Below are 23,069 nucleotides of genomic sequence, written 5' to 3'. Positions count from 1 at the left end.
ATTAGGCCCTGATCTATGGATTTTACATGACTGGGAATACAGATGGTCAGACACCTTAGAAAAAAAGTTAGGTTGTGGATCAGAAAACCAGTCTGTATCAGGTGTGACCACTATTTGCATCATGCAGAGTAGAGTTGATCAGTCTATTGTTTGTGGCCTATGGAATGTTGTCGCACTCTGCTTCAATGGCTGTGCGAAGTTTCTGGATATTGGCGGGAACTGGAACACGTTGATCCAGAGCATCCCAAACATGGTCAATTGGTGACACGTCTGGTGAGTATACAGGCCATGGAAGAACTGGGACATTTTCAACTTCCAGGAAATGTGTACAGATCGTTTCGACATGGGGCCGTGCATTATCATGCTAAAACATGAGGTGATGGCGGTGGATGAACGGCACGACATTGGGCCTCAGGATCTCGTCACGGTATCTCTGTGCATTCAAATTTCCATCGATTAAAATGCAATTGTGTTCGTTGTCCGTAGCTTATGCCTGCCCATACCATAACCCCACCGCCACCATGGGGAACTCTGTTCACAACATTGACATCAGCAAACCTCTTCCTCAAACAACGCCATACACGTGGTCGGCGGTCGTAAAGCCGGTTGGACGTTTTGCCAAATTCTTTAAAACATAATTGGAGGCAGCTTATCGTAGAGAAATTAACATTAAATTATCTGGCAACAGCTCTGGTGGACATTCCTGCAGTCAGCATGCCCATTGCACACTCAAACCTTGAGACATCTGTGGCATTGTGTTTCTTTGAATTGCACTGAATTCAATTCTACTTGCTGTCACTCAAACTCAAGTTCAAATTTTACATCCTGTGGGGTGTGGCCAATACAATTTTAGTTTAAACTTGTGTGTTGAAGGAGTAAAATTCTGAATTGAGCCCAACCCTGCGATACAGTGGCCAACAAGAAGCCTACCAGCACTATAAATGGTATATGATCCATATTTTGTGTGTGTGTGTGTAATCTCGGAAACCCAGAAATAAAATCTTGCGGAATTGCGTCAGATATTCAATTAAGTTCTGGGCGAGAGGTGTTAGAAAATATTCTAGAACGAGGAGCGGAGGCAGGGCAGTAGCTCCACCCCTTCTCTCTGAAAGCTTTGGGCAAGTCAATGGGCCAAATGTCCCCTCCCCTTCCAAAATTCAAAAGATGTGAGCACCTGCAAAATGGTGATTTGTCCAATATGATCAGTGACGAAAAATCTGGGCACTGGAATAAAGCTGCTTGTTAGTCAGATGGTTGAAAGACGATACCATTTATGTTATGTGTGCCTGTCCACGAGAAATGAGTTTGTGTGTAAAACTATTGAACACCACACAAAATACCACTACCAACAATAATGTTTTTCGAGAATATATATATATATTTTTACATACATACATACATTTGAACACTCTCACATACATACATGTAAGCGCACGCACACACACTGTACATACACACACACTGTACATACACACACACTGTACATACACACACACTGTACATACACACACACTGTACATACACACACAAACAAACACTGATACATATCACTTTATTTCCTTTTTTGTTTTTATAAAAATCATTATTATATATTATTACTTTGTATACGGTTTACTATTATCGTTAGATTCCTTTCAAAAGCATGCACTTCCTTTTGGTTGTCTCGTGATTCTCTGTATTGCACTGAACTTTATCGCAGTGTCCTTTGTCTTTCTTTCTACTCTTGAACTCCATTCTTTCAACTTCCTTTCCTCAGTTCAATATCACGGCAAAACAAATCCTTACGTTTCTTCAAACCCACAGATTTGAGCAGTCAATGAACTGTCTTTAAAGTCGCCTGTGGCTCTTTCATCATTGTCATTTCCAGCACTTGGTCTTTGTTTTTCTCTCAGTCTCAGAGTGGGTAAATAGCTGGAAGGGGTGTGGAATAGCTTGCTTGGTTGATTATTGATAAGTGTATCATGTTTGTCAATCTCTCTTTCTGACTGTCCCTCTCAATTGATTGCCACGGCAACAATAGACCCCTCCGCCACCTCTTCATCCTTCTCCTCCAACGATTGGACTATGCAGGGCGTGACCACAAAGGGTATGCGCTCTCCCATTGATTCTGGGCGTGCTAGTTGTGGACTGGTGCCTCCAATCGGGGTGGCGTCTTCTCTAAGCGGCGACGGGGTCAAAGTTGGCTCCAAGGTTAACGTAATCTCATCTTCCTGTGAAAACAGTAAATGGATGGTTTACTGACTATACTGTACTTACCAAACCGTGAGGATCAGTCAACAGTCCCTACCTGTGGGTACAGCATAACCCATTTATTAGCATTGCACGCCATCGTGTGGCTGGAGGACTGACTTTGACGTGAAACACTTGTAGTAGGCAGGACAAACATATTTTCTCGATTTCACTAATATCATCACAATCAATAAATCATAGCACTTTTTTTTGTGGCTCATTCAGTAGTTCTTACCTGATAAAGTAAAATCATGTTGAGAAATAATGTTAAAAGTACCATTTATATGGCTAAAACATACATTGGCCAAGTGTCAAAACACCGGTTTTAGATCAATATGCTTAAATAAGTTGTGATATTTTGAAGACCAATACATACATAAGTTACTCCTTACACATTTCACACTTGTGTTCAGATTACTTCAATTAGTTCTTAAAACTGCACACGCACATATATTTCCCAAATGGTCACTCAAGACTGGAATCGATTAGCTTGTTCTACTGTATCAATAACACGCGCAAATTAATCACTCACATTGATATTGTATTTCAATCAATGGAACTGGGACAATAACCACAGCGACAAGTACTATTTTCGCTCTTCTATCAGATAAACCTCAATGAAATTGGGTACACTACATATATCTGTTGATAGATGACAACCTGTCGTAGCCCATTATCAATTTATATCTCTGTGAGAAAATTATTTCGGTAGATGGCTAAGCAATACAAAAACTGGCTGATTTTAAGGGTTTACTGGTAACCTACAAAGCATTACATGGGCTTGCTCCTACCCATCTTTCCGATTTGGTCCTGCCGTACATACCTACATGTATGCTACGGTCACAAGACGCAGGCCTCCTTATTTTCCCTAGAATTTCTAAGCAAACAGCTGGAGGCAGGGCTTTCTCCTATAGAGCTCCATTTTTATGGAATGGTCTGCCTATCCATGTGAGAGACGCAGACTCGGTCTCAACCTTTAAGTCTTTATTGAAGACTCATCTCTTCAGTAGGTCATATGATTGAGTGTAGTCTGGCCCAGGAGTGTGAAGGTGAACGGAAAGGCACTGGAGCAACGAACCACCCTTGCTGTCTCTGCCTGGCCGGTTCCCTTCTCTCCACTGGGATTCTCTGCCTCAAACCCTATTACAGGGGCTGAGTCACTGGCTTACTGGTGCTCTTCCATGCCGTCCCTAGGAGGGGTGTGTCACTTGAGTGGGTTGAGTCACTGATGTGATCTTCCTGTCCGGGTTGGCACCCCTCCTTGGGTTGTGCCGTGGGGGAGATCTTCGTGGGCTATACTCGGCCTTGTCTCAGGATGGTAAATTGGTGGTTGGAGATATCCCTCTAGTGGTGTGGGGACTGTGTTTTGGCAAAGTGGGTGGGGTTATATCCTGACTGTTTGGCCCTGTCCGGGGGTATCGTTGGACGGGGCCACAGTGTCTCCCGACCCCTCCTGTCTCAGCCTCCAGTTTTTATGCTGCAATCGTTTATGTGTTGGGGGGCTACGGTCAGTCTGTTATATCTGGAGTATTTCTCCTGTCTTATCCGGTGTCCTGTGTGAATTTTAAGTATTCTCTCTCTAATTATCTCTTTCTTTCTCTTTCTTTCTTTCCTACTCTCTCTCGGAAGTCCTGAGCCCTAGGACCATGCCTCAGGACTACCTGGCCTGATGACTCCTTGCTGTCCCCAGTCCACCTGGTCGTGATGCTGCTCCAGTTTCAACTGTTCTGCCTGCGGCGATTGAACACTGACCTGTTCACCGGACGTGCTACCTGTCCCAGACCCGCTGTTTTCAACTCTCTGGAGTCAGCAGAAGCAGTAGAGATACTCTGAATGGCTATGAAAAGCCAACTGACATTTACTCTTGAGGTGCTGACCTGTTGCACCCTCTACAACCACTATGATTATTATTATTTCACCCTGCTGGTCATCTATGAACATTTGAACATCTTGGCCATGTTCTGTTGTAATCTCCACCCGGCACAGCTAGAAGAGGACTAGCCACCCCTCATAGCCTGGTTCCTCTCTAGGTGTCTTCCTAGGTTCTGACCTTTCTATGGAGTTTTTCCTAGCCACCGTGCTTCTACACCTGTTTGGGGTTTTAGGCTGGGTTTCTGTACAGCACTTTGTGACATCAGCTGACGTAAGAAGGGCTTTATAAATACATTTGATTGATTGATTGAACGTTTTTCTTCAATCACATGGCTCACCTTAGTCTCCTCCTCTTCCTGTTGCTCTGAAATGCATTCGCTCTCCTCCTCTGGCTCCTCCCCCAAGGTCTCAACCACACCCCCAACCATGTCACCCATTGGCCCGCTCATCTGTCCGACAATCTCCACCTGCGCGGATCCCCATAGGTCAGCCAGGCGAGGGTGAGTGGGCAGGCCCAGACTGTGGATGGTGCTGTTGGGCGTGGCTTGGAGGGAGTGGTTTGCACTGTGTAGTCTGTGTTCCATTGTCTGTAGATAAGGCAACACAGTTCCTTAAAATGTTCTCATGACACAAAAAAAATTGCATTATCAAAAAACATCCCCATGAGTCGATAGCTCATGGCTAGTGGGAGGAAATGAGTCATCTGTTGCTCTTGGCAACAAGTATTTCTGTATGTAATTAGTAGGTCTCATGTGTTGTTATTTACACTAAAGCGTTGGTAGCATTACATTAACAGTAAGAAGGATCAAATAAATTGGATACATTTTCTGCTAATAACACTAGCAAACTGCTAGTATACTGCTGTCTTACAATGGTTGTCAGTTAGACACTTCCATGTTTTATTGAAACACTAAGTCCACCTGGTGACAGTACTCTATGAGGCAGTCCAGTCTGTCTCACCTGTTGCTGTTGGTAGAGCATTAGCTGCTGGTGCTGGTACAGCTGGATCTGCTGCAGCTGCTGGAGCTGCAGCTGGCTCTGCTGCTGCAGGGTGAGCTGTTGGGACTGCTGCTGGATGTAGCCCCCCACGCTGTCCACCTCGCCGTAGCCTTCACCGGGCGTCCCTCCGCCCCCACCCGCCATGATGTAGGCGGCTGGCGAGGCCACGCCCGATGGATCGTTGCTGATTGGCTCCCAGGCGTCGGAGGAGGAGAGGCAATAGAGGCCCTGGGCGACGTAGGTGTTGGGCCACACGTCGGCCGAGGAGTGATGCGTCGCCTGATCTGTTGTGTTAGGGAGGGATGAAGGGAGAAGTACATGTTTTATTAGACACAAGTAATAAACTGTAATCTCAGAGCACAAAGCAAAGATTTTTGATGTGTCACAGAAGGCAGTGGATATAGGTAAATGTGGCCTTCAGTTTCCATAACAGTAGTTTACATTAGTTGGGTTCAAAGGGCCTTGAAGCAGCAGTATCACCAGATATCAGAAGATATTTACAGCAGCGTCACCATTTTGACAATAAATACACTGGAAACGTATATAAAGCTCAACATATCTAAGGAGAAAATGAAAGCTCACTTGACGATGGGCAAACCGTGCCTTAGTTATTATAATGCCTATAATAATCTGATTTTAATTGGTCTCTGGGTTGATAATAGCAGAGAATAGGCCCATATGGTGCTGTTAATGAGAGTCAGGCTAAGTCCTTGTGTTAACCTACAAGCTCCCCCAGGGTTTTCTGCTACAACACAACACTACCCAACCAAACACCCCAGGGCCACAGCTACCATTTTGAGTTTCTCCACAACATTTCTTCATAAAGCCCTGATGCACCTCTAGCCGACCTGTCAAATGGAGTGGAAATGACATCAATCAAACCGGAGTAAACAACGTCAATCACAGTGGCTGGAAGCCTTCTACAGTAAAATATGGAGCAGCACAGTCCAATACAGAGTGGACGTGGAGCTCACAAGTCAATTATGATCTCTCTTCAGAACGACATATTAACTCAATGATGTGTTTTTGCATTTGGCACTAATATTGTTGTGGAAAAGTAAATGCTTCATTTAGTATAAATAAGCATTTTGTATTCATTGGTTGAATCTGGAATTCATTCATTAAAGCTGAAACTGCCACGTCCGTTTGCGATATCACAACAACAAAGAAGTATGTACTACGATTTCTTTTGACCACGATGCTGGATGCTCATTTCCTCCCCCCAAAAAAACAATAACAAATGCTCCTGGGGCAACCAGTGGCGCTGTTGCGTCTATCGCGAATCTCAGCTTTAAATGCTATATGCGATCAAATGTTATTTGTACATCCTTCTCAATTTCACAATATAGCACTGTGGCATTGGATGAACAGATTCAGGGTTAGGGTTAACCCAAAACCCCAAACCCGCTAACCCTAACCCAAAAACAAAAGTTCTAATAAAATGGCTGCCCTAATTCTAGTGTGTGGTGGCCATGTTTCTAGTCCTTTACCTCTGCTGGTGATGCTCTCCTGGTTGGTCTCACTGAGGTGTGCCACACTGCCTTGGTTGGAGCCAGCACAAAGGCTGTCTTCCTCCATAGATCTCCAGCCCAGCAGAGTAGCCTCAGATAAGGCAAATTGTGCCATTAATCCTGCATGAAACAAGGGGATAGACTTTGTAAACAATGTAAAATACATGGTTCCAAATCTAATTTATTTACAGTGCATTTGGAAAGTATTCAGATCCCTTGACTTTTTCAACATTTTGTTACATTACAGCCTTAATCCAACATTGATTAAATATGTTTTCCCCTCAGCAATCTACACACAATAACCCATAATGACAAAGCCAGAAATGTTTTTTAGACATTTTAGAAAATGTATAAAACAGAAAAACAGAAATACCTGATTTATATAAGTATTCAGACCCTTTGCTCTGAGACTCGAAATTGATCTCAGGTGTGTCCTGTTTCCATTGATCATCCTCAAGATGTTTCTACAACTTGATTAGAGTCCACCTGTGGTAAATTCAATTGATTGTACATGATTTGGAAAGGCACACACCTGTCTATATAAGGTCCCACAGTTGACAGTGCATGTCAAAGCAAAAACCAAGCCATGAGGTCGAAGGAATTGTCTGTAGATCTCCGAGACAGGATTGTTTCAAGGCACAGATCTGGGGAAGAGTACCAAAATATTTCTGCAGCATTGAATGTCCCCAAGAACACAGTGGCCACCATCATTCTTAAATGAGCTGGCCACCCAGCCAAACTGAGAAATCGGGGGAGAAGGGTCTTGGTCAGGGAGGTGACCAACAACTTGATCTCTGGAGTTCCTCTGTGGAGATGGGAGAACCTTCCAGAAGGACAACCATCTCTGCAGCACTTCACTAATTAGGCCTTTATGGTAGAGCGGCCAGACCGCTTGGCATTTGCCAAAAGGTACTCAAAGGACTCTGGGACCATGAGAAACAAGATTCACTGGTCTGATGAATCCAAGATTTAACTTTTTGGATGCCAAGCGTCATGTCTGATGGAAACCTGCCTCCATCCCTGCCACCCTTTTCAGGGACTGAGAGACTAGTCAGGATTGAGGGAAAGCAAATTGCAGGGAGATCCTTGATGAAAACCTGCTCCAGAGCGCTCAGGACCTCAGACTGGGGAAAAGGTTCTTCTTCCAAAAGGACAACAACCCTAAGCACACAGCCAAGACAACTCAGGAGTGGCTTTGGGACACGTCTCTGAATGTCCTTGAGTGGCCCAGCCAGAGCCCAGACCTGAAAATAGCTGTGCAGCGACGCTCCCCATCCAACCTGACAGAGCTTGAGAGAATCTGCAGAGAATTATTTTTACCAGGTAAGTTGACTGAGAACACATTCTCATTTACAGCAACAACCTGGGGAATAGTTACAGGGGAGAGGAGGGGGGATGAATGAGCCAATTGTAAGCTGGGAATGATTAGGTGACCGTGATGGTATGAGGGCCAGATTGGGAATTTAGCCAGGACACCGGGGTTAACACCCCTACTCTTACGATAGGTGCCATGAGATTTTTAGTGACCACAGAGAATCAGGACACCCGTTTAAAGTCCCATCTGAAAGATGGCACCCTACACAGGGCAATGTCCCCAATCACTGCCCTGGGGTATTGGGATTTTTTTTAGACCAGAAGAAAGAGTGCCTCCTACTGGCCCTCCAACACCACTTACAGCAGTATCTGGTCTCTCATCTAGGAACTGACGAGGACCAACTCTGCCTTGCTTCAGAAACAAGCCAGCAGTGGGATGCAGGGTGGTATGCTACTGGCTAATAATGGCTAATAATGGGGTAAACTCCCCAAATAAAGGTGTGCCAAGCTTGAGGCGTCATACCCAAGAAGACTCAAGACTGTAATCGCTGCCAAAGGTGCTTCAACAAAGTACTGGTAAAGGGTCTGAATACATATGTAAATGTTATATTTCAGTTTTTTTTTTTGTAATAAATGTGCAAAAATATTTTTGCTTTGTCATTATGGGTTATTGTGTGTAGATTGATGAGGACATTTTTTTTATTTAACCCATTTTAGAATAAGGCTGTAATGTAACAAAATGTAGAAAAAGTCAAGGGGTCTGAATACTTTCCGAATGCACTGTACATATTGATTTGTTTCATTTTCACTGGTTCTTATGTCCACTCTTACCTGCGGTGAAGCGGGCTTCCTTTTCTCCTTCACTGAGTTCGCTGTACATTTCACTCTCCCTCCTCCTATCCTTTTCGCGTTGCGAGGTTGGGATTTTGGCGACCACAGTCCCTTCAGTCCCAGTGGATGGTGTGTTCCAGCTCTGCCATTCGATCATGTGAGCCACCTTGCCCGAGGCCATGGCAGTGGGCTTTGTCACTTTATCCTTCATGGAACGGGACACGCCTAAATAAAGAATAGAGGGGGGGGGGGGGGATATTGCTTCACAACACATTACATTTCTGAATATGGCACCTCCCACGACGGATTTGGGCTCAGGAAGTGAAATGGGCTAGGAAGCGTGGAAAATGCTTAATGGGTTATGCATTCTTTCTGGGAGGCATAGAATTCAGTACAAAATGGCTTCTTCCCCTTTCATGGATGTCTCTCAGCAATTCTGGGTGGTTGGAGATTGAAGTTGATGTAGATGGGGCTTACTGCATTATTAAAAGCTGTCTGTTTATTCCTCATGGCTTGTTGACTTGATCGATCTCTCAGTCACCTGTCGTGAGCAATCAGGGTGAACTAGAGAACTCTATGAACCATATTAATATTCAGTCTTCACTTTTGAAATTCATCAAGAAGACGAGATGCATTTGTTTGTAATTCAAATGTGGAAAAAAGTTACCTTCGCTGTAAACATCATTCTGAAAAAGCACCACTGCAAATCCTTAATTAAAGTGCAAATATCTGACGATAACGAGGGATGTACTATTCTTTCGGTGTTTGGGGGAACAATACAAATCGAATTAAATCAACTGAGTGTGAACTGAATACATTGGGCAAAAGCAGATATGAAGCTTTGTTGATTTGACAAATGTTGTTCTCATAAAAATGCTAATTTCTTTCATAAAATAATATCCATTGTCGATTTATATTCAGTGTTATGCAAAGTTATTTTGGGAGTAAGGAAAGTAGTGCTTTTGAGGTCTTTATCATTCCAAGGTCGATATAGTCTGACTGTTAAATACACACGATATCAAATCAAATGTACTTCAACCGCAACAGACACGACCACAGCACTAACAATACACTAAAAGCACAGACAAGCACAGAGCCATAAAACTGCGTTGCCAACACAATAAAAACACACCACCACCACAAACACCACACTACATTTCCCAACACGCCTGTGGAGATTTTTATTTCGATAAAAAAAATAAAAAATAAAAAAATAAAAAAATAAAAAAATCCCGATTGGATTCCATCAATTGCCCATAAGCGGTAAATTGACGTGTGCATTAGATATCAATGGGGAGGAAGGGAGTGAAACAGGAAGGGCACCCATGTTGGCTCCATCTCCCCCTCCTGTCTGGAGCCAACATGGCTTTGGTTTACCATCTACCAGGACAGACACACACCTGACACACCTGTCAGTGAGGACTTAGCCAGGGCACCGATCCCGTAGGCGCTGGAGTTCCTCTTCAGACGAGGCAGGATGGAGGAAGTGTCCTCCATCGAGAGCTGTAGAAAGGGATGAGGCGAGGAAAGAAAGAAAGAATTGTGGAGGAGAAAGGGGAGAGGAATGGCCGATCGTTGAGAGGGGGGCAAAACAATATTATTGGCTGAGGATTAGATATGCAATACAATTTAATTGAGAAAATAGGGGGAAATTCTACTTAACAATCAAATACAACTACCATCATATTAAGCAAAATTTACATTACATTATCCAACACATCCCAAATCATATCGGCACTTTGGTCAAACCAGCAATAGTCAGCACAGTGGTGTAGTAGTTCAATGTGCAGACACTGGACTGTACCTGTAGGGCCTGTGATTCATATGCTTGATAAATAAAGGAGCATCACGCTAGCAGCTAGCGTTATTAGCTACCGTAGATTATGGTAAGGTTATTACAGCTTCGTATCACCCAGCCGGAGACACTATGTAACACAGGCAGCAACAGTAGATTAGCAGCAACGCTCTACAGACAGAGTGAGCCAAACCACGCGGCGGGACGGAGGAGGAAGAGGGCGAGATTAGCAAAGGATTTACATGGATTCCCTTGCAGGAAAAGTCGGCACGCCCATGCTGAGAGAGAGAGGGAGGTGGAGGAAGAAAGCAGGGAGAGATATACAGTGGGTATGTGTGTAGAGGAGGCGGGAAAGGGAACCCAACAGAGAGGAGAATTAAAAGAAGAACAGCTACAACGACAATGACAGAAACAACAAAAATAAGGTGTGCAAAGGATTCGCAGGACGAAACCAGTGGTAGTAAAGTACTAAAGATTTGGGTGGAGGGAGGAAGAGAAAGAATGTGAGTGATGGAACATCAAAAGAGGAAGAGAGATTTGGACGAAGCGGGCGTGGGGGATTTAAATATTGATACATTTTGGATAGATTAGATATGAGAATTCACTGTCTGTGAAGGAATAGATTCTCTCATATCAGCTTGACCATCTGCTTTGGAAATCGGAAAACAAAACTAAAAATGGTTGTATTGCCATTGAAGTCAGTGTTGGTGTTTGTCGTGCTTCCCTCCCAATAATAGGATAGAACTAATTATTCACAATTGAATGATATCTTATATTATCATAACACATACTGTACTTAGAAATAGGACGAAACTGTGCCCCTTGTGAGGAAAACCCATACATAAAATGGTGCCCCGTGTGAGGTCATTCTACTATACTCCAAGTCGATATTCACGTCATAAGTAATTCCCCTCAACCACACCCACAAATTAGGAACAACAAACGTTATTTTCCATTGACCCCCATTGTAAAAAAAGCCAACTTCATCATACATTTGTAGTTATACAGAAATAACAAAACATGCCAAAAGCTAGTGTGTTGTTCAGTGTAAATGTAACCAGGTCAAACATCCCGACATGCTGTTCAGAATGCTACGTAGGGAAATAGAGCCTGCGAGAACAGCCCTGTGGCTGCAGGCTATACGGTATGGGAGAGTGGGAAATTGTGGGGACACAGAGTCCAAGTATTCTAGGTGTGTGGAAAACATTTCATCCCAGGTAAGACGTTTAACTTGTTTAGTATAGTCTGTATGTTTGTGTTGTTGGTCTTGGTTAGCTTAATGTTCTGGTCGGTAGCTAGCTGGAACTCACGCGGCTGCTAGCACCACCATAAAAAGAGGCATGAGGGAAGCCCTACAATATGATGTTTTTCTAAGTAGTGAGAACTCTCAGGAGCAGGCAATGTCGAAAAGTACTTTTCTTAAAATGTAGATTTATAATTGGCTAAAACAAGAATACTGCAAGAAAATTGCGTTTGAAAAAGGTCAAGTGTTTTCTGTGAGCCAATAGGATCAACAAGGTAAAAATGGGTTGTTTTCCCCCAAGGCGGCCCGGGTCGCGACATTCTATCTAATACCGACTGAGAGCATACACTAGTCATAGAATTGTGGAATCTGACTCATCATCAGGCCTATCATACTCCAATGTTATGATAACAAGGAAAGGCTTGAGGTCAAATCTGACCTAGTTGCCAGGGCCAACAGCAACTTCTGCAGGCAGTTAAGTGGCCCTATTGGAGTATGCCCATTGGCCATTGTATTTTGTCATAAAGAATTAGGCTGGCCTTAGAGAGGTGTTGGAAGTTGGTTGGATATAATGAGTATTGCTCAGTCCAACCTAGTTGAACAGACTAGATTTGAGATTCACAGATACATTTTAGATTCCATTCCCACATACTCAGGGGCCTGGTGTAAATTATTGCTAGGAATATGTATTATGGAGACTGGTCTTGAGAAAGGTCTGAAAATGTCCAAATTAAACGTTCTCGACTGTATTGCCATTTCTTGTTGTTTCTATATGAGTATGTATTGCAACTGCAAGTGAATCTTTTTTCACCTTGTAATACCTTCTTATAAAACACCTCATGAGTTGTCAGAGTGATTTAGCAATCCCCGTGAAGTCCAAGCTAGCCGCCCAGAGGATTTCTGCTTTAGCTGGGATGGTGATAAACGAATGCCACAAAATGCTGAATTATTCACTGAAAAAAGTGACCGGGGTCAGTGCTTGCTCTTTATTTATGAGGGCTTGCGGTGTGGGGTGTCACTAGAAAGGATTTATCATGGTTCAAATGTGCATTAACAGAAAGGGAGAGCAGGGAGCAGCAGGGCGTCAGCGTCCTTGGAACTTCTTCTTCCTAGCAACAGGCCCAGTGATTTCTGGGAACAGGTTTCCCCCGGTGAAGCACTTTTGTGTCAATCGGCCAATCAGACATCAGTGGCCGTGTTGTTGCCATCAAACTCTGGCCAGCCCAGAGGAGCGCATACTGTCTTTCTAACCTTGTGTGTTACGAGGCTGCTGGCTGCATCCACCTTCAGCTCAGCTGCCACTGCTGTGTTGACATCATACTGTGGCATCTTGGAATCACAGACTCATTCATCCGAATGTGGACGGATTTCATCCACCATATCCAGAAATATATGGGGTAACTTTTCATTTATTTATCACAACGTCTAAATTTAACTGTGTTTTGTTACTTGTCGGATGGGGGATGGGGGGGGGGGTCCCATAAAATATCAAATACCATATTAAGTGTAGTAGAATATGCTTTCTTTGTATTTAAAACATCTGAGGTGGTCTTGTTGGTTGTCATTGTGGAGTGTGTTTTTTCTGTTTAAATAGACCCCACTGTGTATTGCAATTCAGCCTTGTAGCCTCTTTCAAGAGACAAAAACAGCAACAGTGGTAAAGGAGTGAGATGGATCGTATGCTATGTCCCTGGAGTGGGAGATTATATATAGCACCGTAATGGTTTTGGCTCTCGAGACCAGCTCCGGTGACCTCTGTGAGAAATTCAATACAAACCATCTCTGAGCAACATTATGTCATGGCACTCTCAGTATAGGAAGCAGCGTGAACGAGTCAAGCTCAGTTTCACTACTAGATATGAGAAACCATGAAATGACCCTTTTCCTCGATGGCCATCTTGGCTCAAGGATCCATTTGACATAAATATGAAATACACTCGAGAGTAGAGCTGGAGTGGTATAAAATCCAGACATGATATTTCACTTCGGGGGGATAAAATGTACTGTATGTATCGAAATGTCCTTCATACCTGCTCCCCATCTTTCCGTACGGGAACAGCGTCCGCTGCTAGAAAAAACAAGATAGAGAAAGCAGATAGAAGATGAAGCCAGCCTTATGCAACCTTTACTGAGTAGAGCTGACAGCACTCTCCAACATTTATGCTAACATTCACACCAAGCACTAAAATGTGATTATTATTTGCACCGACTGTTAGCACATTAGGAAAAACTAGTATGTGTCATCATGGGCCAAGATCTTTAGATTCCTATACTTGATTATGTTTAAAACGGCCTCGAATGACAGATCAGTATGTCCTATTTCAACTGCGTGATCATTAGGATGCATTGGACAGTAGGCCTAGTAAATCATGCATTCAAATACATATTAAATGCTAATCTGTTATGTTTTCATTATTATTCAACTGTTAGTAAGGCATATTGTATTATTATACCCAAAATACAGAAAATATGGTAAAGTAATATTATATTGTCACATACTGTAAATTGACACTGCATTGCGTGCCCTCTTCTCCACACAGATATAAGCTGAAAAAAGTCATTAATTGAATTCAAAATCCTTAAAACACTTGTCTGTATTGTTTTATATCCTAACATCTCACTTGAACACGTATACAGTTAAAAGGGGAGTTGAACAGAGTTCTTAATTGAAACACATCTTCATGACTATCTAAGGGCCCCCCATCTAAGGGCCCCCCATCTAAGGGCCCCCCCATCTAAGGGCCCCCCATCTAAATCTGAACACGTTTAACACTTGCACGTGTCCTTTAAACAGGCAAAATATATATAGATAGAAATAGAAATAGATCCAACATAAAATAAAGTCAAATTGAGTTCTAAAATCTGATTTGAAACACTTTAACTACAGCTGAGTTGACACACAGGGGAAGCTGGAGGCCATTTTCCTCCATCAGACACTCACACACCAGAGACCTCTAAAGCTGATGGAACTCCAAGATAACTAAGGAGAAAGAGGGCGAGTAAGAGGTGGTAGCACTAAATGAAAAAAAGAGAAAGGAGGGCAGGGAGGGTTGGGAAATGTGGACAAGAAAACCAAGGGTATACCAAGATGGGGCAGAGAAAACAGGACAAAACTACGAGGAGGAGGAGGAGGAGAAGGAGGAGGAAGGGGAGCGTTCCAGTAGGCCAATATTTTAATGGTATCAATTGGTGTCTATGGTGTGTTATCAAGCCTGCATCTTAACCAATGGAATGAGGTGGTGGTGAATATTTTTTGTTGTTGGTGTTAAAACAATCGTCACAATATTTCAGTGAATTGTGTCCACAGTTGATCACCACCTCATGTGCGAGGTCCACCCATCTGTAAAACATGCACAAAAAGAGCAGGCCCAAACACACTCATCTTTTCCCACACTTGTCACCCTGGCCTGTCAAGAGGTTTTCAATCTTCATAGGCATCACTGTCATCTAACAGCTAGTAATAAACTAGACAGGCAGACCTCTTGATCTCATAGAGAACTAAGCCTCCTCCACTTTGCTGTAGAATTTGCCTCGTGGTAGAGAATTTTCTTCTTTCCCTCGTTCATTGATGATTCAAAACATCTGAGTCAGATAATGAACCGTTTGAGAGGAGAGGTAAGGTCTCAACCGTCACAGCAGTCTTATGATACAACGGTACAATTACGAAGGTGGGGGGAAAGCTTTGTTCTGAGCAATTGTGTGAGCTGGGGAAGGGTAGGACTAGGTTCACACAGTGGGCGAAATAGCAGGGGCTCGCCACTCACGCTGAACTGAGCGAATTCCTTACGGGTGCATTAGCCTGCTGTGACCAACTGAGCGGAAGCCAGAAGCCGCGCGGGTCATCAAAGCAAACGGCAGGGGGAAGGGAGAATCGTCGGCCACTGCCGCAATCGCTCCTGACAGATCTCGTGGTTCGGAATGTTGGGCACCACCATCATCTGTCTTTTGCGATCACTTGGGGCCGAGTAGGGCGTCTTGGCTGTCACACGGTGGGTGACGTGCGCCCTGACGCTGATTCCGGGTGAAGGCCAAAGTCTGACTCATTTCAGCTCCAGTACCAGTGCCGAATGGAGTTCTAGCAGGACATAGTACTGAAAATGTTTTATTCTGAGCGCATATGCAGCGAATGGCCACGGTAAGAGCAGGGCTTGAAACCAAAGTGACAACCTGGGGAAATGGCACCTCGAAATTTCTGCATCGATTTCCGTAGCCTATATGAGGGGACTTTATTTGTGATAAAAAAACTGTTGGAGCTACCACAAATACTGTCAACCTAATATGCAAAAGCATTGGACCCGAAATGCATACCCACTGGGCACAGACATCAATTCAATGCCTATTCCACATTGGTTCAACGCAATTTTATTGAAATGAAATGGGAACAACGTTTATTCAACCAGTGTGTTCCCAGTGGGTAACTACTGTGTAAAAAAAAAAAAAAAAGAGTTGGATAGCTGTTCCAAACTACTATTGGCAGAAAAATCACCAAAACAACATGCTACTAATTCAAATGATATGTCTCAGAGATTAAGTTACAACCAATGCTTCTCTCGGTCTTCTTTTCTCCATTCCTCCTTTACTCTCACCCTTCCAAATTCCTTCCTTCCTCCCATCCTATTTCCTCTCTCTGAGCCTCTCTCTCCCCTCTTCTCCTATGACCACTAGCAGTCTTCCACTCTAACGGTCAGTAGCAGCTCAACCATGACCACCCGTCAAGTAAACTCCATCGACTAGTCACCTTGGCCCCATGTCCGTCACCTTGCGAGTTGTCCGTCAACTCGCGTCATCAGCCGTACGGTGTATGTGACACATGCTCCACTCAATACCGAGCATCCGTCAGTCAGTCTGTCAGCACTTTTAATGAAATCAATATTGGGGGGGATTCCTGTGTAATGCAATATCTCAAAGACACTCAATAGAACGGAATAACAAACAAGATGAGTGGTGCAAAATAGGACACAACAAGCTACAGCAGGTCTCTGGCCAGGTCAAGGCTTCAACAGATTGTTTAGCAGTGTGTTTTCATATGGGAAATTGAAGAAGGCCTACAGTGCCTTGCAAAAGTATTCATCCCCCTTGGCGTTTTTCTATTTTGTTGCATTACAACCTGTAATTTCAATTGATTTTTATTTGGATTTCATGTAATGGACATGCACAAAATAGTCCAAATTGGCAAAGTGAAATGAAAAAAAAAAATGTGTTTAAATAATTTGAAGAAAACAAAAATGGAAAAGTGGTGCGTGCATACCTATTCACCCCCTTTGCTATGAAGCCCCTAAATAAGATCTGGTGCAAACAATTACCTTCAGAAGTCACATAATTAGTTAAATAAAGTCCACCTGTGTGCAATCTCAATGTCACATGATCTCAGTATACAGTCGTGGCCAAAAGTTTGAGAATGGCACAAATATTAATTTTCACAAAGTCTGCTGCCTCAGTTTGTATGATGGCATTTTGCATATACTCCAGAATGTTATGAAGAGTAATCAGATGAATTGCTATTAATTGCAAAGTCCCTCTTTGCCATGCAAATTAACTGAATAAAAAAACAACATTTCCACTGCATTTCAGCCCTGCCACAAAAGGACCAGCTGACATCATGTCATTGATTCTGTCGTTAACACAGGTGTGAGTGTTGACGAGGACAAGGCTGGAGATCACTCGGTCATGCTGATTGAGTTTGAAATAACAGACTGGAAGCTTCAAAAGGAGGGTGGTGCTTGGAATCATTGTCTTCCTCTGTCAACCATGGTTACCTGCATGGAAACACATGGCCGTCATCATTGCTTTGCACAAAAATGGATTCACAGGCAAGGATATTGCTGCCAGTAAGATTGCACCTAAATCAACCATTTACCGGATCATCAAGAACTTCAAGGAGAGGGGTTCAATTGTTGTGAAGAAGGCTTCAGGGCGCCCAAGAAAGTCCAGCAAGCACCAGGACCGTCTCTTAAAGTTGATTCAGCTGCGGGATCGGGGCACCACCAGTACAGAGCTTGCTCAGGAATAGCAGCAGGTGTGAGTGCATCTACACGCACAGTGAGGTAAAGACTTTTGGAGGATGTCCTGGTGTCAAGAAGGGCAGCAAAGAAGCCACTTCTATCTAGGAACAACATCAGGGACAGACTGATATTCTGCAAAAGGTAGAGGGATTGGACTGCTGAGGACTGGGGTAAAGTCATTTTCTCTGATGATTCCCCTTTCTGCTTGTTTGGGGCATCTGGGGAAAAAAGCTTGTCCGGAGAAGACAAGGTGAGCGCTACCATCAGTCCTGTGTCATGCCAACAGTAAAGCATCCTGAGACCATTCATGTGTGGGGTTGCTTCTCAGCCAAGGGAGTGGGCTCACTCACAATTTTGCCTAAGAACACAGCCATGAATAAAGAATGGTACAAACACATCCTCAGAGGGCAACTTCTCCCAAACATCCAGGAACAGTTTGGTGACGAGCAATTCCTTTTCCAGCATGATGGAGCACCTTGCCATAAGGCAAAAGTGATAACTAAGTGGCTCGGGGAACAAAACATCGATATTTTGGGTCCATGGCCAAGAAACTCCCCAGACCTTAATCCCATTGAGAACTTGTGGTCAATCCTCAAGAAGCGGGTGGACAAACAAAAACCCACAAATTCTGACAAACTCCAAGCATTGATTATGCAAGGATGGGTTGCCATCAGTCAGGATGTGTCCCAGAAGTTAATTGACAGCATGCCAGGGTGGATTGCAGAGGTCTTGAAAAAGAAGGGTCAACACTGCAAACATTGACTCTGCATCAACTTCATGTAATTGTCAATAAAAGCCTTTGACACTTATTAAATGCTTGTAATTATACTCCAGTATTCCATGACAAAAATATGTAAAGACACTGAAGCAGCAAACAGAAATTAATATTTGTGTCATTCTGAAAACTTTTGGCCACGACTGTATATACACACACCTGTTCTGAAAGGACCCAGAGTCTGCAACACCATGAAACAAGGAGCACCACCATGCATGCGGCACCATGAAGACCAAGGAGCTCTCCAAACAGGTCAGGGACAAAGTTGTGGAGAAGTACAGATCAGGATTGGGTTCTAAAAAAAATATCTGAAACTTTGAACATCCCACGGAGCACCATTAAATCCATTATTAAAAAAATTGAAAGAATATGGCACCACAACAAACCTGCCAAGAGAGGGCCCCCCACCAGAACTCACGGACCAGGCAAGGAGGGCATTAATCAGAGAGGAGAATAGTTATGCACGCTCAAGTTCTGTTTTTTTGTCTTATTTCTTGTTTGTTTCACAATAAAAAATATTTTGCATCTTCAAAGTGGTAGGCATGTTGTGTAAATCAAATGATACAACCCCCCCCCCCCCCAAAAAAAAATATATATTTTAGTTCCAGGTTGTAAGGCAACAAAATAGGAAAAATGCCAAGGGGGGTGAATACTTTCGCAAGCCACTGTACTTTTCTAAATGTCTCACCACCCATGAAAGACAAGAAATTAAGTCAATGACAGATATGTGATTGATTGATGAAGGCCTATAACATCTCCAAAATACTCTTGAGTATAAAAACATCAAGAGCACCTGTTTGTCGAGCTGATATAAAGGATCGGGGAGACAGGTGCAGAGGTGCAGTAATGCACCTAGTAGGGTTTTTTATTTACCCAAATGACAGTGTGCCATGTAAAGGCACGGGGACGAAGACCAAACAAACACGTCTACAAAACACAGGGTTGAGACCCAAACAAAAGAGCGAAGAGTACCTCTAATAATAACACAAGCGCACAATAATTAACACATGGGACGAGACCCGTAATCATCTGCGCAATCCACAAGGGCACGAAAATCCAAAACACACAGCACAGGTACTCACACGCACCGACAGACATTGTAACAATAATCGACAAGACCATGGAAACCAAAGGGCACATACAAATACTAATCAGTGGGAACGAGGGACAGGTGTGCATTATGAACGTTCCGGAGGGATCCGTGACACTGTTCTTTCCATGACATAAACTGACCAGGTGAAAGCTATAATTCCTTATTGATGTCACTTGCTAAATCCACTTCATTTATTGTAGATGAAAGGGAGGAGACAAGTTAATGAAAGATGTTTAAGCCTTGAGACATTTGAGACGTGGATTGTGTATGCGTGCCATTCAGAGGGTGAATGGGCAAGACAAAATATTTAAGTGCCTTTGAACGGGGTATGGTGGTAGGTACCAGGGGCACCGGTTTGAGTGTGTCAAGAACTGCAATGCTGCTGGGTTTTACATGCTCAACAGCTTCCCGTGTGTATCAAGAATGGTCCACCACTCAAAGGACATCCAGCGAATTTAACACAACTGTGGGAAGCATTGGAGTAAACATTGGCCAGCATCCCTGTGGAATGCTTTCGATACCTTGTAGAATCCATACCCGGTGAATTGAGTCTGATCTGAGGGCAGAATTGGATGCAACTCAATATCAGGAAGGTGTTCCTAATGTTTTGTACACTCAGTGTATGTATATGCCGCCAATACAATTTGACGTGCCCATTTGAAATCGAATAACCTCTTGCCATAATCCGCCTCATAAGGCCTGTGACGAACCAATCAGCTAAACTGCTGAGATTGACATTGCTATGCTGATCTTCCTTGATACATAACCACAGAACAAACAAAGACAATACTGAGTGAGCACGGTTATTAAAGAGCTCTGTTGTCTCCCAGAGTCTAGGAATAAACACAGCTGCCAACCAGTCATCGTGAACGACATCCGTTATGAACATAAGGGAATACACTGTAAGAACTAGGTTCGGCAGGCTACGCAATTCACCGGAATAACAGTAGGACACAGTAGAATCAGATCATGCTCTCTTGTTGACATGGCACGGTTCCTCTGAATGTTTTCCCAGAGGATCTCAACACGGTGTGGGGGTGCGCTGTTGACCCATATTTACTGTAAGAATCTCCCCTCCATTCCGCATCCACCGACCTCACTCCATACCCGATGCTATATATAGCAAGTAATGCTTATTATAACAATAGCGCTCGGGGCAATGGGCTGTTGTTGTTTATCACAAGACATCAACCTCAGTTCATATGTGATATCAAACGGCCCATGGCACGTGATAAGACACACTAACATGGGCATGTCTATTTAGTAGACGATGCAAACCGTTTGTTTGGCAGTAAGTATTGGTAGGAGTAACATAGTGGTATTTTATACAAGTTACAGCATCTTTCTAAAACCCCATGTGTTAAATACTACGGACGCAAACCATGACGGAGAGCGAGATGAAGACAGAAATGAGAAACCCAGTCAGAGGGAAAACTCCCTTACAGCAAACAGGGAAAACCCTAGTGTCGTTTCCTGCTACAAATTCTACGTCCACTGACACCTTCCCTAGTTTGTTTTCACACACACATTTCGCACACTCCTTTGTCTCTAAAACGCCGGGCTGGCTTTCATTTCCACGCTCAATACACATGCTACACATCCTCCACAGACTCAATGACAATCAAAGGTCATCTCCGACCGCGAGCCTCCATTTGTTTTCATAAAGAAACTGGCAAGTGTTTAAAAGAGGGCAATCCCCCCCCTCTTATGTATCCCCCCAAACAACGACACACCACGCTTTAATTCATCTGTTATACTCTCTACAGTACAACACACTCGCGATAATATCTTATCCAATCGGAGAGAGATCGAGCTCAGTGAAATCAACTACTGCCTATGTCACAGCCGGACGGACCGTAGGAGTTCCACAGACCATGTAATTCCATTCAGTCAACAGTATGCTCCATGAAACTTGTTTTAGCACTGAAACTCTCCATACACCTCAATGTAGCTACACCGGCTATATTAACAACTGGCACCGTTAACTTTCCTCAATTAACCTACATGTGCAGCGCACCCGGGCTCACACCTGGGTTTGACCGGTCATGACTCATCCAATGCGGGTCATAGTCCAGCCAAGTGAGTGTGTGTGTGTGTCTCAATTTTATACAGTACCTCTTCACCTGAAATGCGCTGCCGCACACATGCTTCAATGTATTACCAGCTAGCATGACGCACCCCGACAGAGGAGAGGAGCATTCGCGATTTTCTCAGACACAGGGAATGGTTACCTTAGCTCTATGTCAAGGCAAGAGGGCAGCTAAACAAGAGGGAGTGCGCGCGCGCACACACACACACACAAACACACAGTCAAACTAATAGTCCTTCTTCCATAATGAAATTCAGAGGTCTGCTCTCTTTCTCTCTGCTTCACTCTTTCCTTTTTCTTTCTCTAAATTCACTATTTATACGTGCAACAGTACACCATGCAGACACTGCTAGCAGGATCTCTCATCATTCTTTTCTCTCTCTCTCCCTCCCTCCCTCTCTCCCTCTTGCTCGCTTTCTCTCTCCTCTCTCTCGTTCTCTCCTTTCACCTGTCTCCCCTGAGATCATTGTAAACAGCCTCTAACGTCATCGTTCAGTCTCTCTGTCTCCTCAGAACCTTCTGCATCTCTCTCTCTCTCACACACACACACACACACACACACACACACACACACACACACACACACACACACACACACACACACATACACACACACACACACACATACACACACATACACCAATTGCCATCCGCACATGGTCGTACAGCCCCATCAGGCATATAAAGCTGAAATGTCAAACCGAGTCTCCCCTTATTCCAGTCCACTACAAATCGTCTCACGTCCTGCCTTCAATTCCACTGTCATGCTGGTGCCTTTCCATCTCTCCCTAGTCCACACACACATTCAGCATTCACCATGATCAAACAAAAAAACTCTCCTGTATGTCTAGCCTCGGTCGGACGCTGCTGAGCCAGGTTAACCCAACACGTCTCCATAGAAACGTACATACAGTTTCAGAGGAGAAATTGAGAGCCCTCCTTACCTCCCCCACTCCCACCCTCTTCCATTTATCTCGTCACTGGGGGAAAAGCAGAAGGGGGAAAAGATGGGGGTCTGCTTACTGATGGTCCGGGAGCCGATGCAGCCCATGGTGTCTCTCTCTCACAGAGGCCTTGGAAGCAGCAAGCGAGGAAGTGCCACCCTTTCACCAGGCATTCTCTCCACTCCTCTTCTCTCCTCCCGTCTCGCTCCGTATGTGTGTGTGCGTTTGTGCACGTCTCTCACTCGTCCTCTCTCTCTCTCTCTCTCTCTCTCTCCTCCTCTTGCTCTGCTTTTCTCTCGCGCGCTCCCTCTCTCTCTCATTACCTCCGTCAAGCACACTGGCACACAACGTCCAGCGTTGCGATGCTGGAGC

The 23,069-nt window shown here is 44.0% G+C and overlaps 1 protein-coding gene across 3 annotated transcripts; it reads right to left on the bottom strand.

Annotated features, from left to right (window-relative positions):
* Positions 1-1,461: 1,461 nt before the first annotated feature.
* On the bottom strand, positions 1,462-22,867 carry LOC139392171 (protein FAM131B-like). Of its 3 annotated transcripts, none has more exons than XM_071139944.1 (9): positions 22,777-22,867; positions 14,294-14,341; positions 13,825-13,862; positions 10,157-10,259; positions 8,757-8,981; positions 6,591-6,731; positions 5,062-5,384; positions 4,440-4,688; positions 1,462-2,210 (listed from the first exon to the last, which is right to left on the bottom strand). In XM_071139944.1, the coding sequence occupies exons 1-9, from the start codon at positions 22,802-22,804 to the stop codon at positions 1,995-1,997; spliced, it is 1,371 nt and encodes a 456-aa protein (XP_070996045.1). In that variant the 5' UTR covers positions 22,805-22,867; the 3' UTR covers positions 1,462-1,994. The 3 variants fall into 3 exon arrangements, with proteins under 3 accessions (XP_070996045.1, XP_070996046.1, XP_070996047.1); XM_071139946.1 differs by having other exon boundaries at positions 2,061-2,206; XM_071139945.1 differs by lacking the exon at positions 14,294-14,341.
* Positions 22,868-23,069: the final 202 nt, after the last annotated feature.

The sequence above is a fragment of the Oncorhynchus clarkii genome, chromosome 32 (assembly GCF_045791955.1).
Source record: "Oncorhynchus clarkii lewisi isolate Uvic-CL-2024 chromosome 32, UVic_Ocla_1.0, whole genome shotgun sequence".
In the NCBI taxonomy this organism is placed as follows: domain Eukaryota; kingdom Metazoa; phylum Chordata; class Actinopteri; order Salmoniformes; family Salmonidae; genus Oncorhynchus; species Oncorhynchus clarkii.
The sequence above is the reverse complement of the archived record's forward strand: the minus strand, read 5'-3'. Positions and strand labels throughout refer to the sequence as shown.

What these genes read in the sequence shown, in the direction of transcription:
- LOC139392171 (XM_071139944.1), bottom strand. Translation starts at nt 22,804, where the DNA reads ATGGGCTGCATCGGCTCCCGGACCATCA. An exon ending in CATCGGCTCCCGGACCATCA is followed by an intron (nt 14,342 to 22,776) that starts GTAAGCAGACCC and finishes GACTTTTTTCAG; the next exon opens with CTTATATCTGTGTGGAGAAG. An exon ending in AGGAAGAGGAGGAGACTAAG is followed by an intron (nt 2,211 to 4,439) that starts GTGAGCCATGTG and finishes CTGTTTTCACAG; the next exon opens with GAAGATGAGATTACGTTAAC.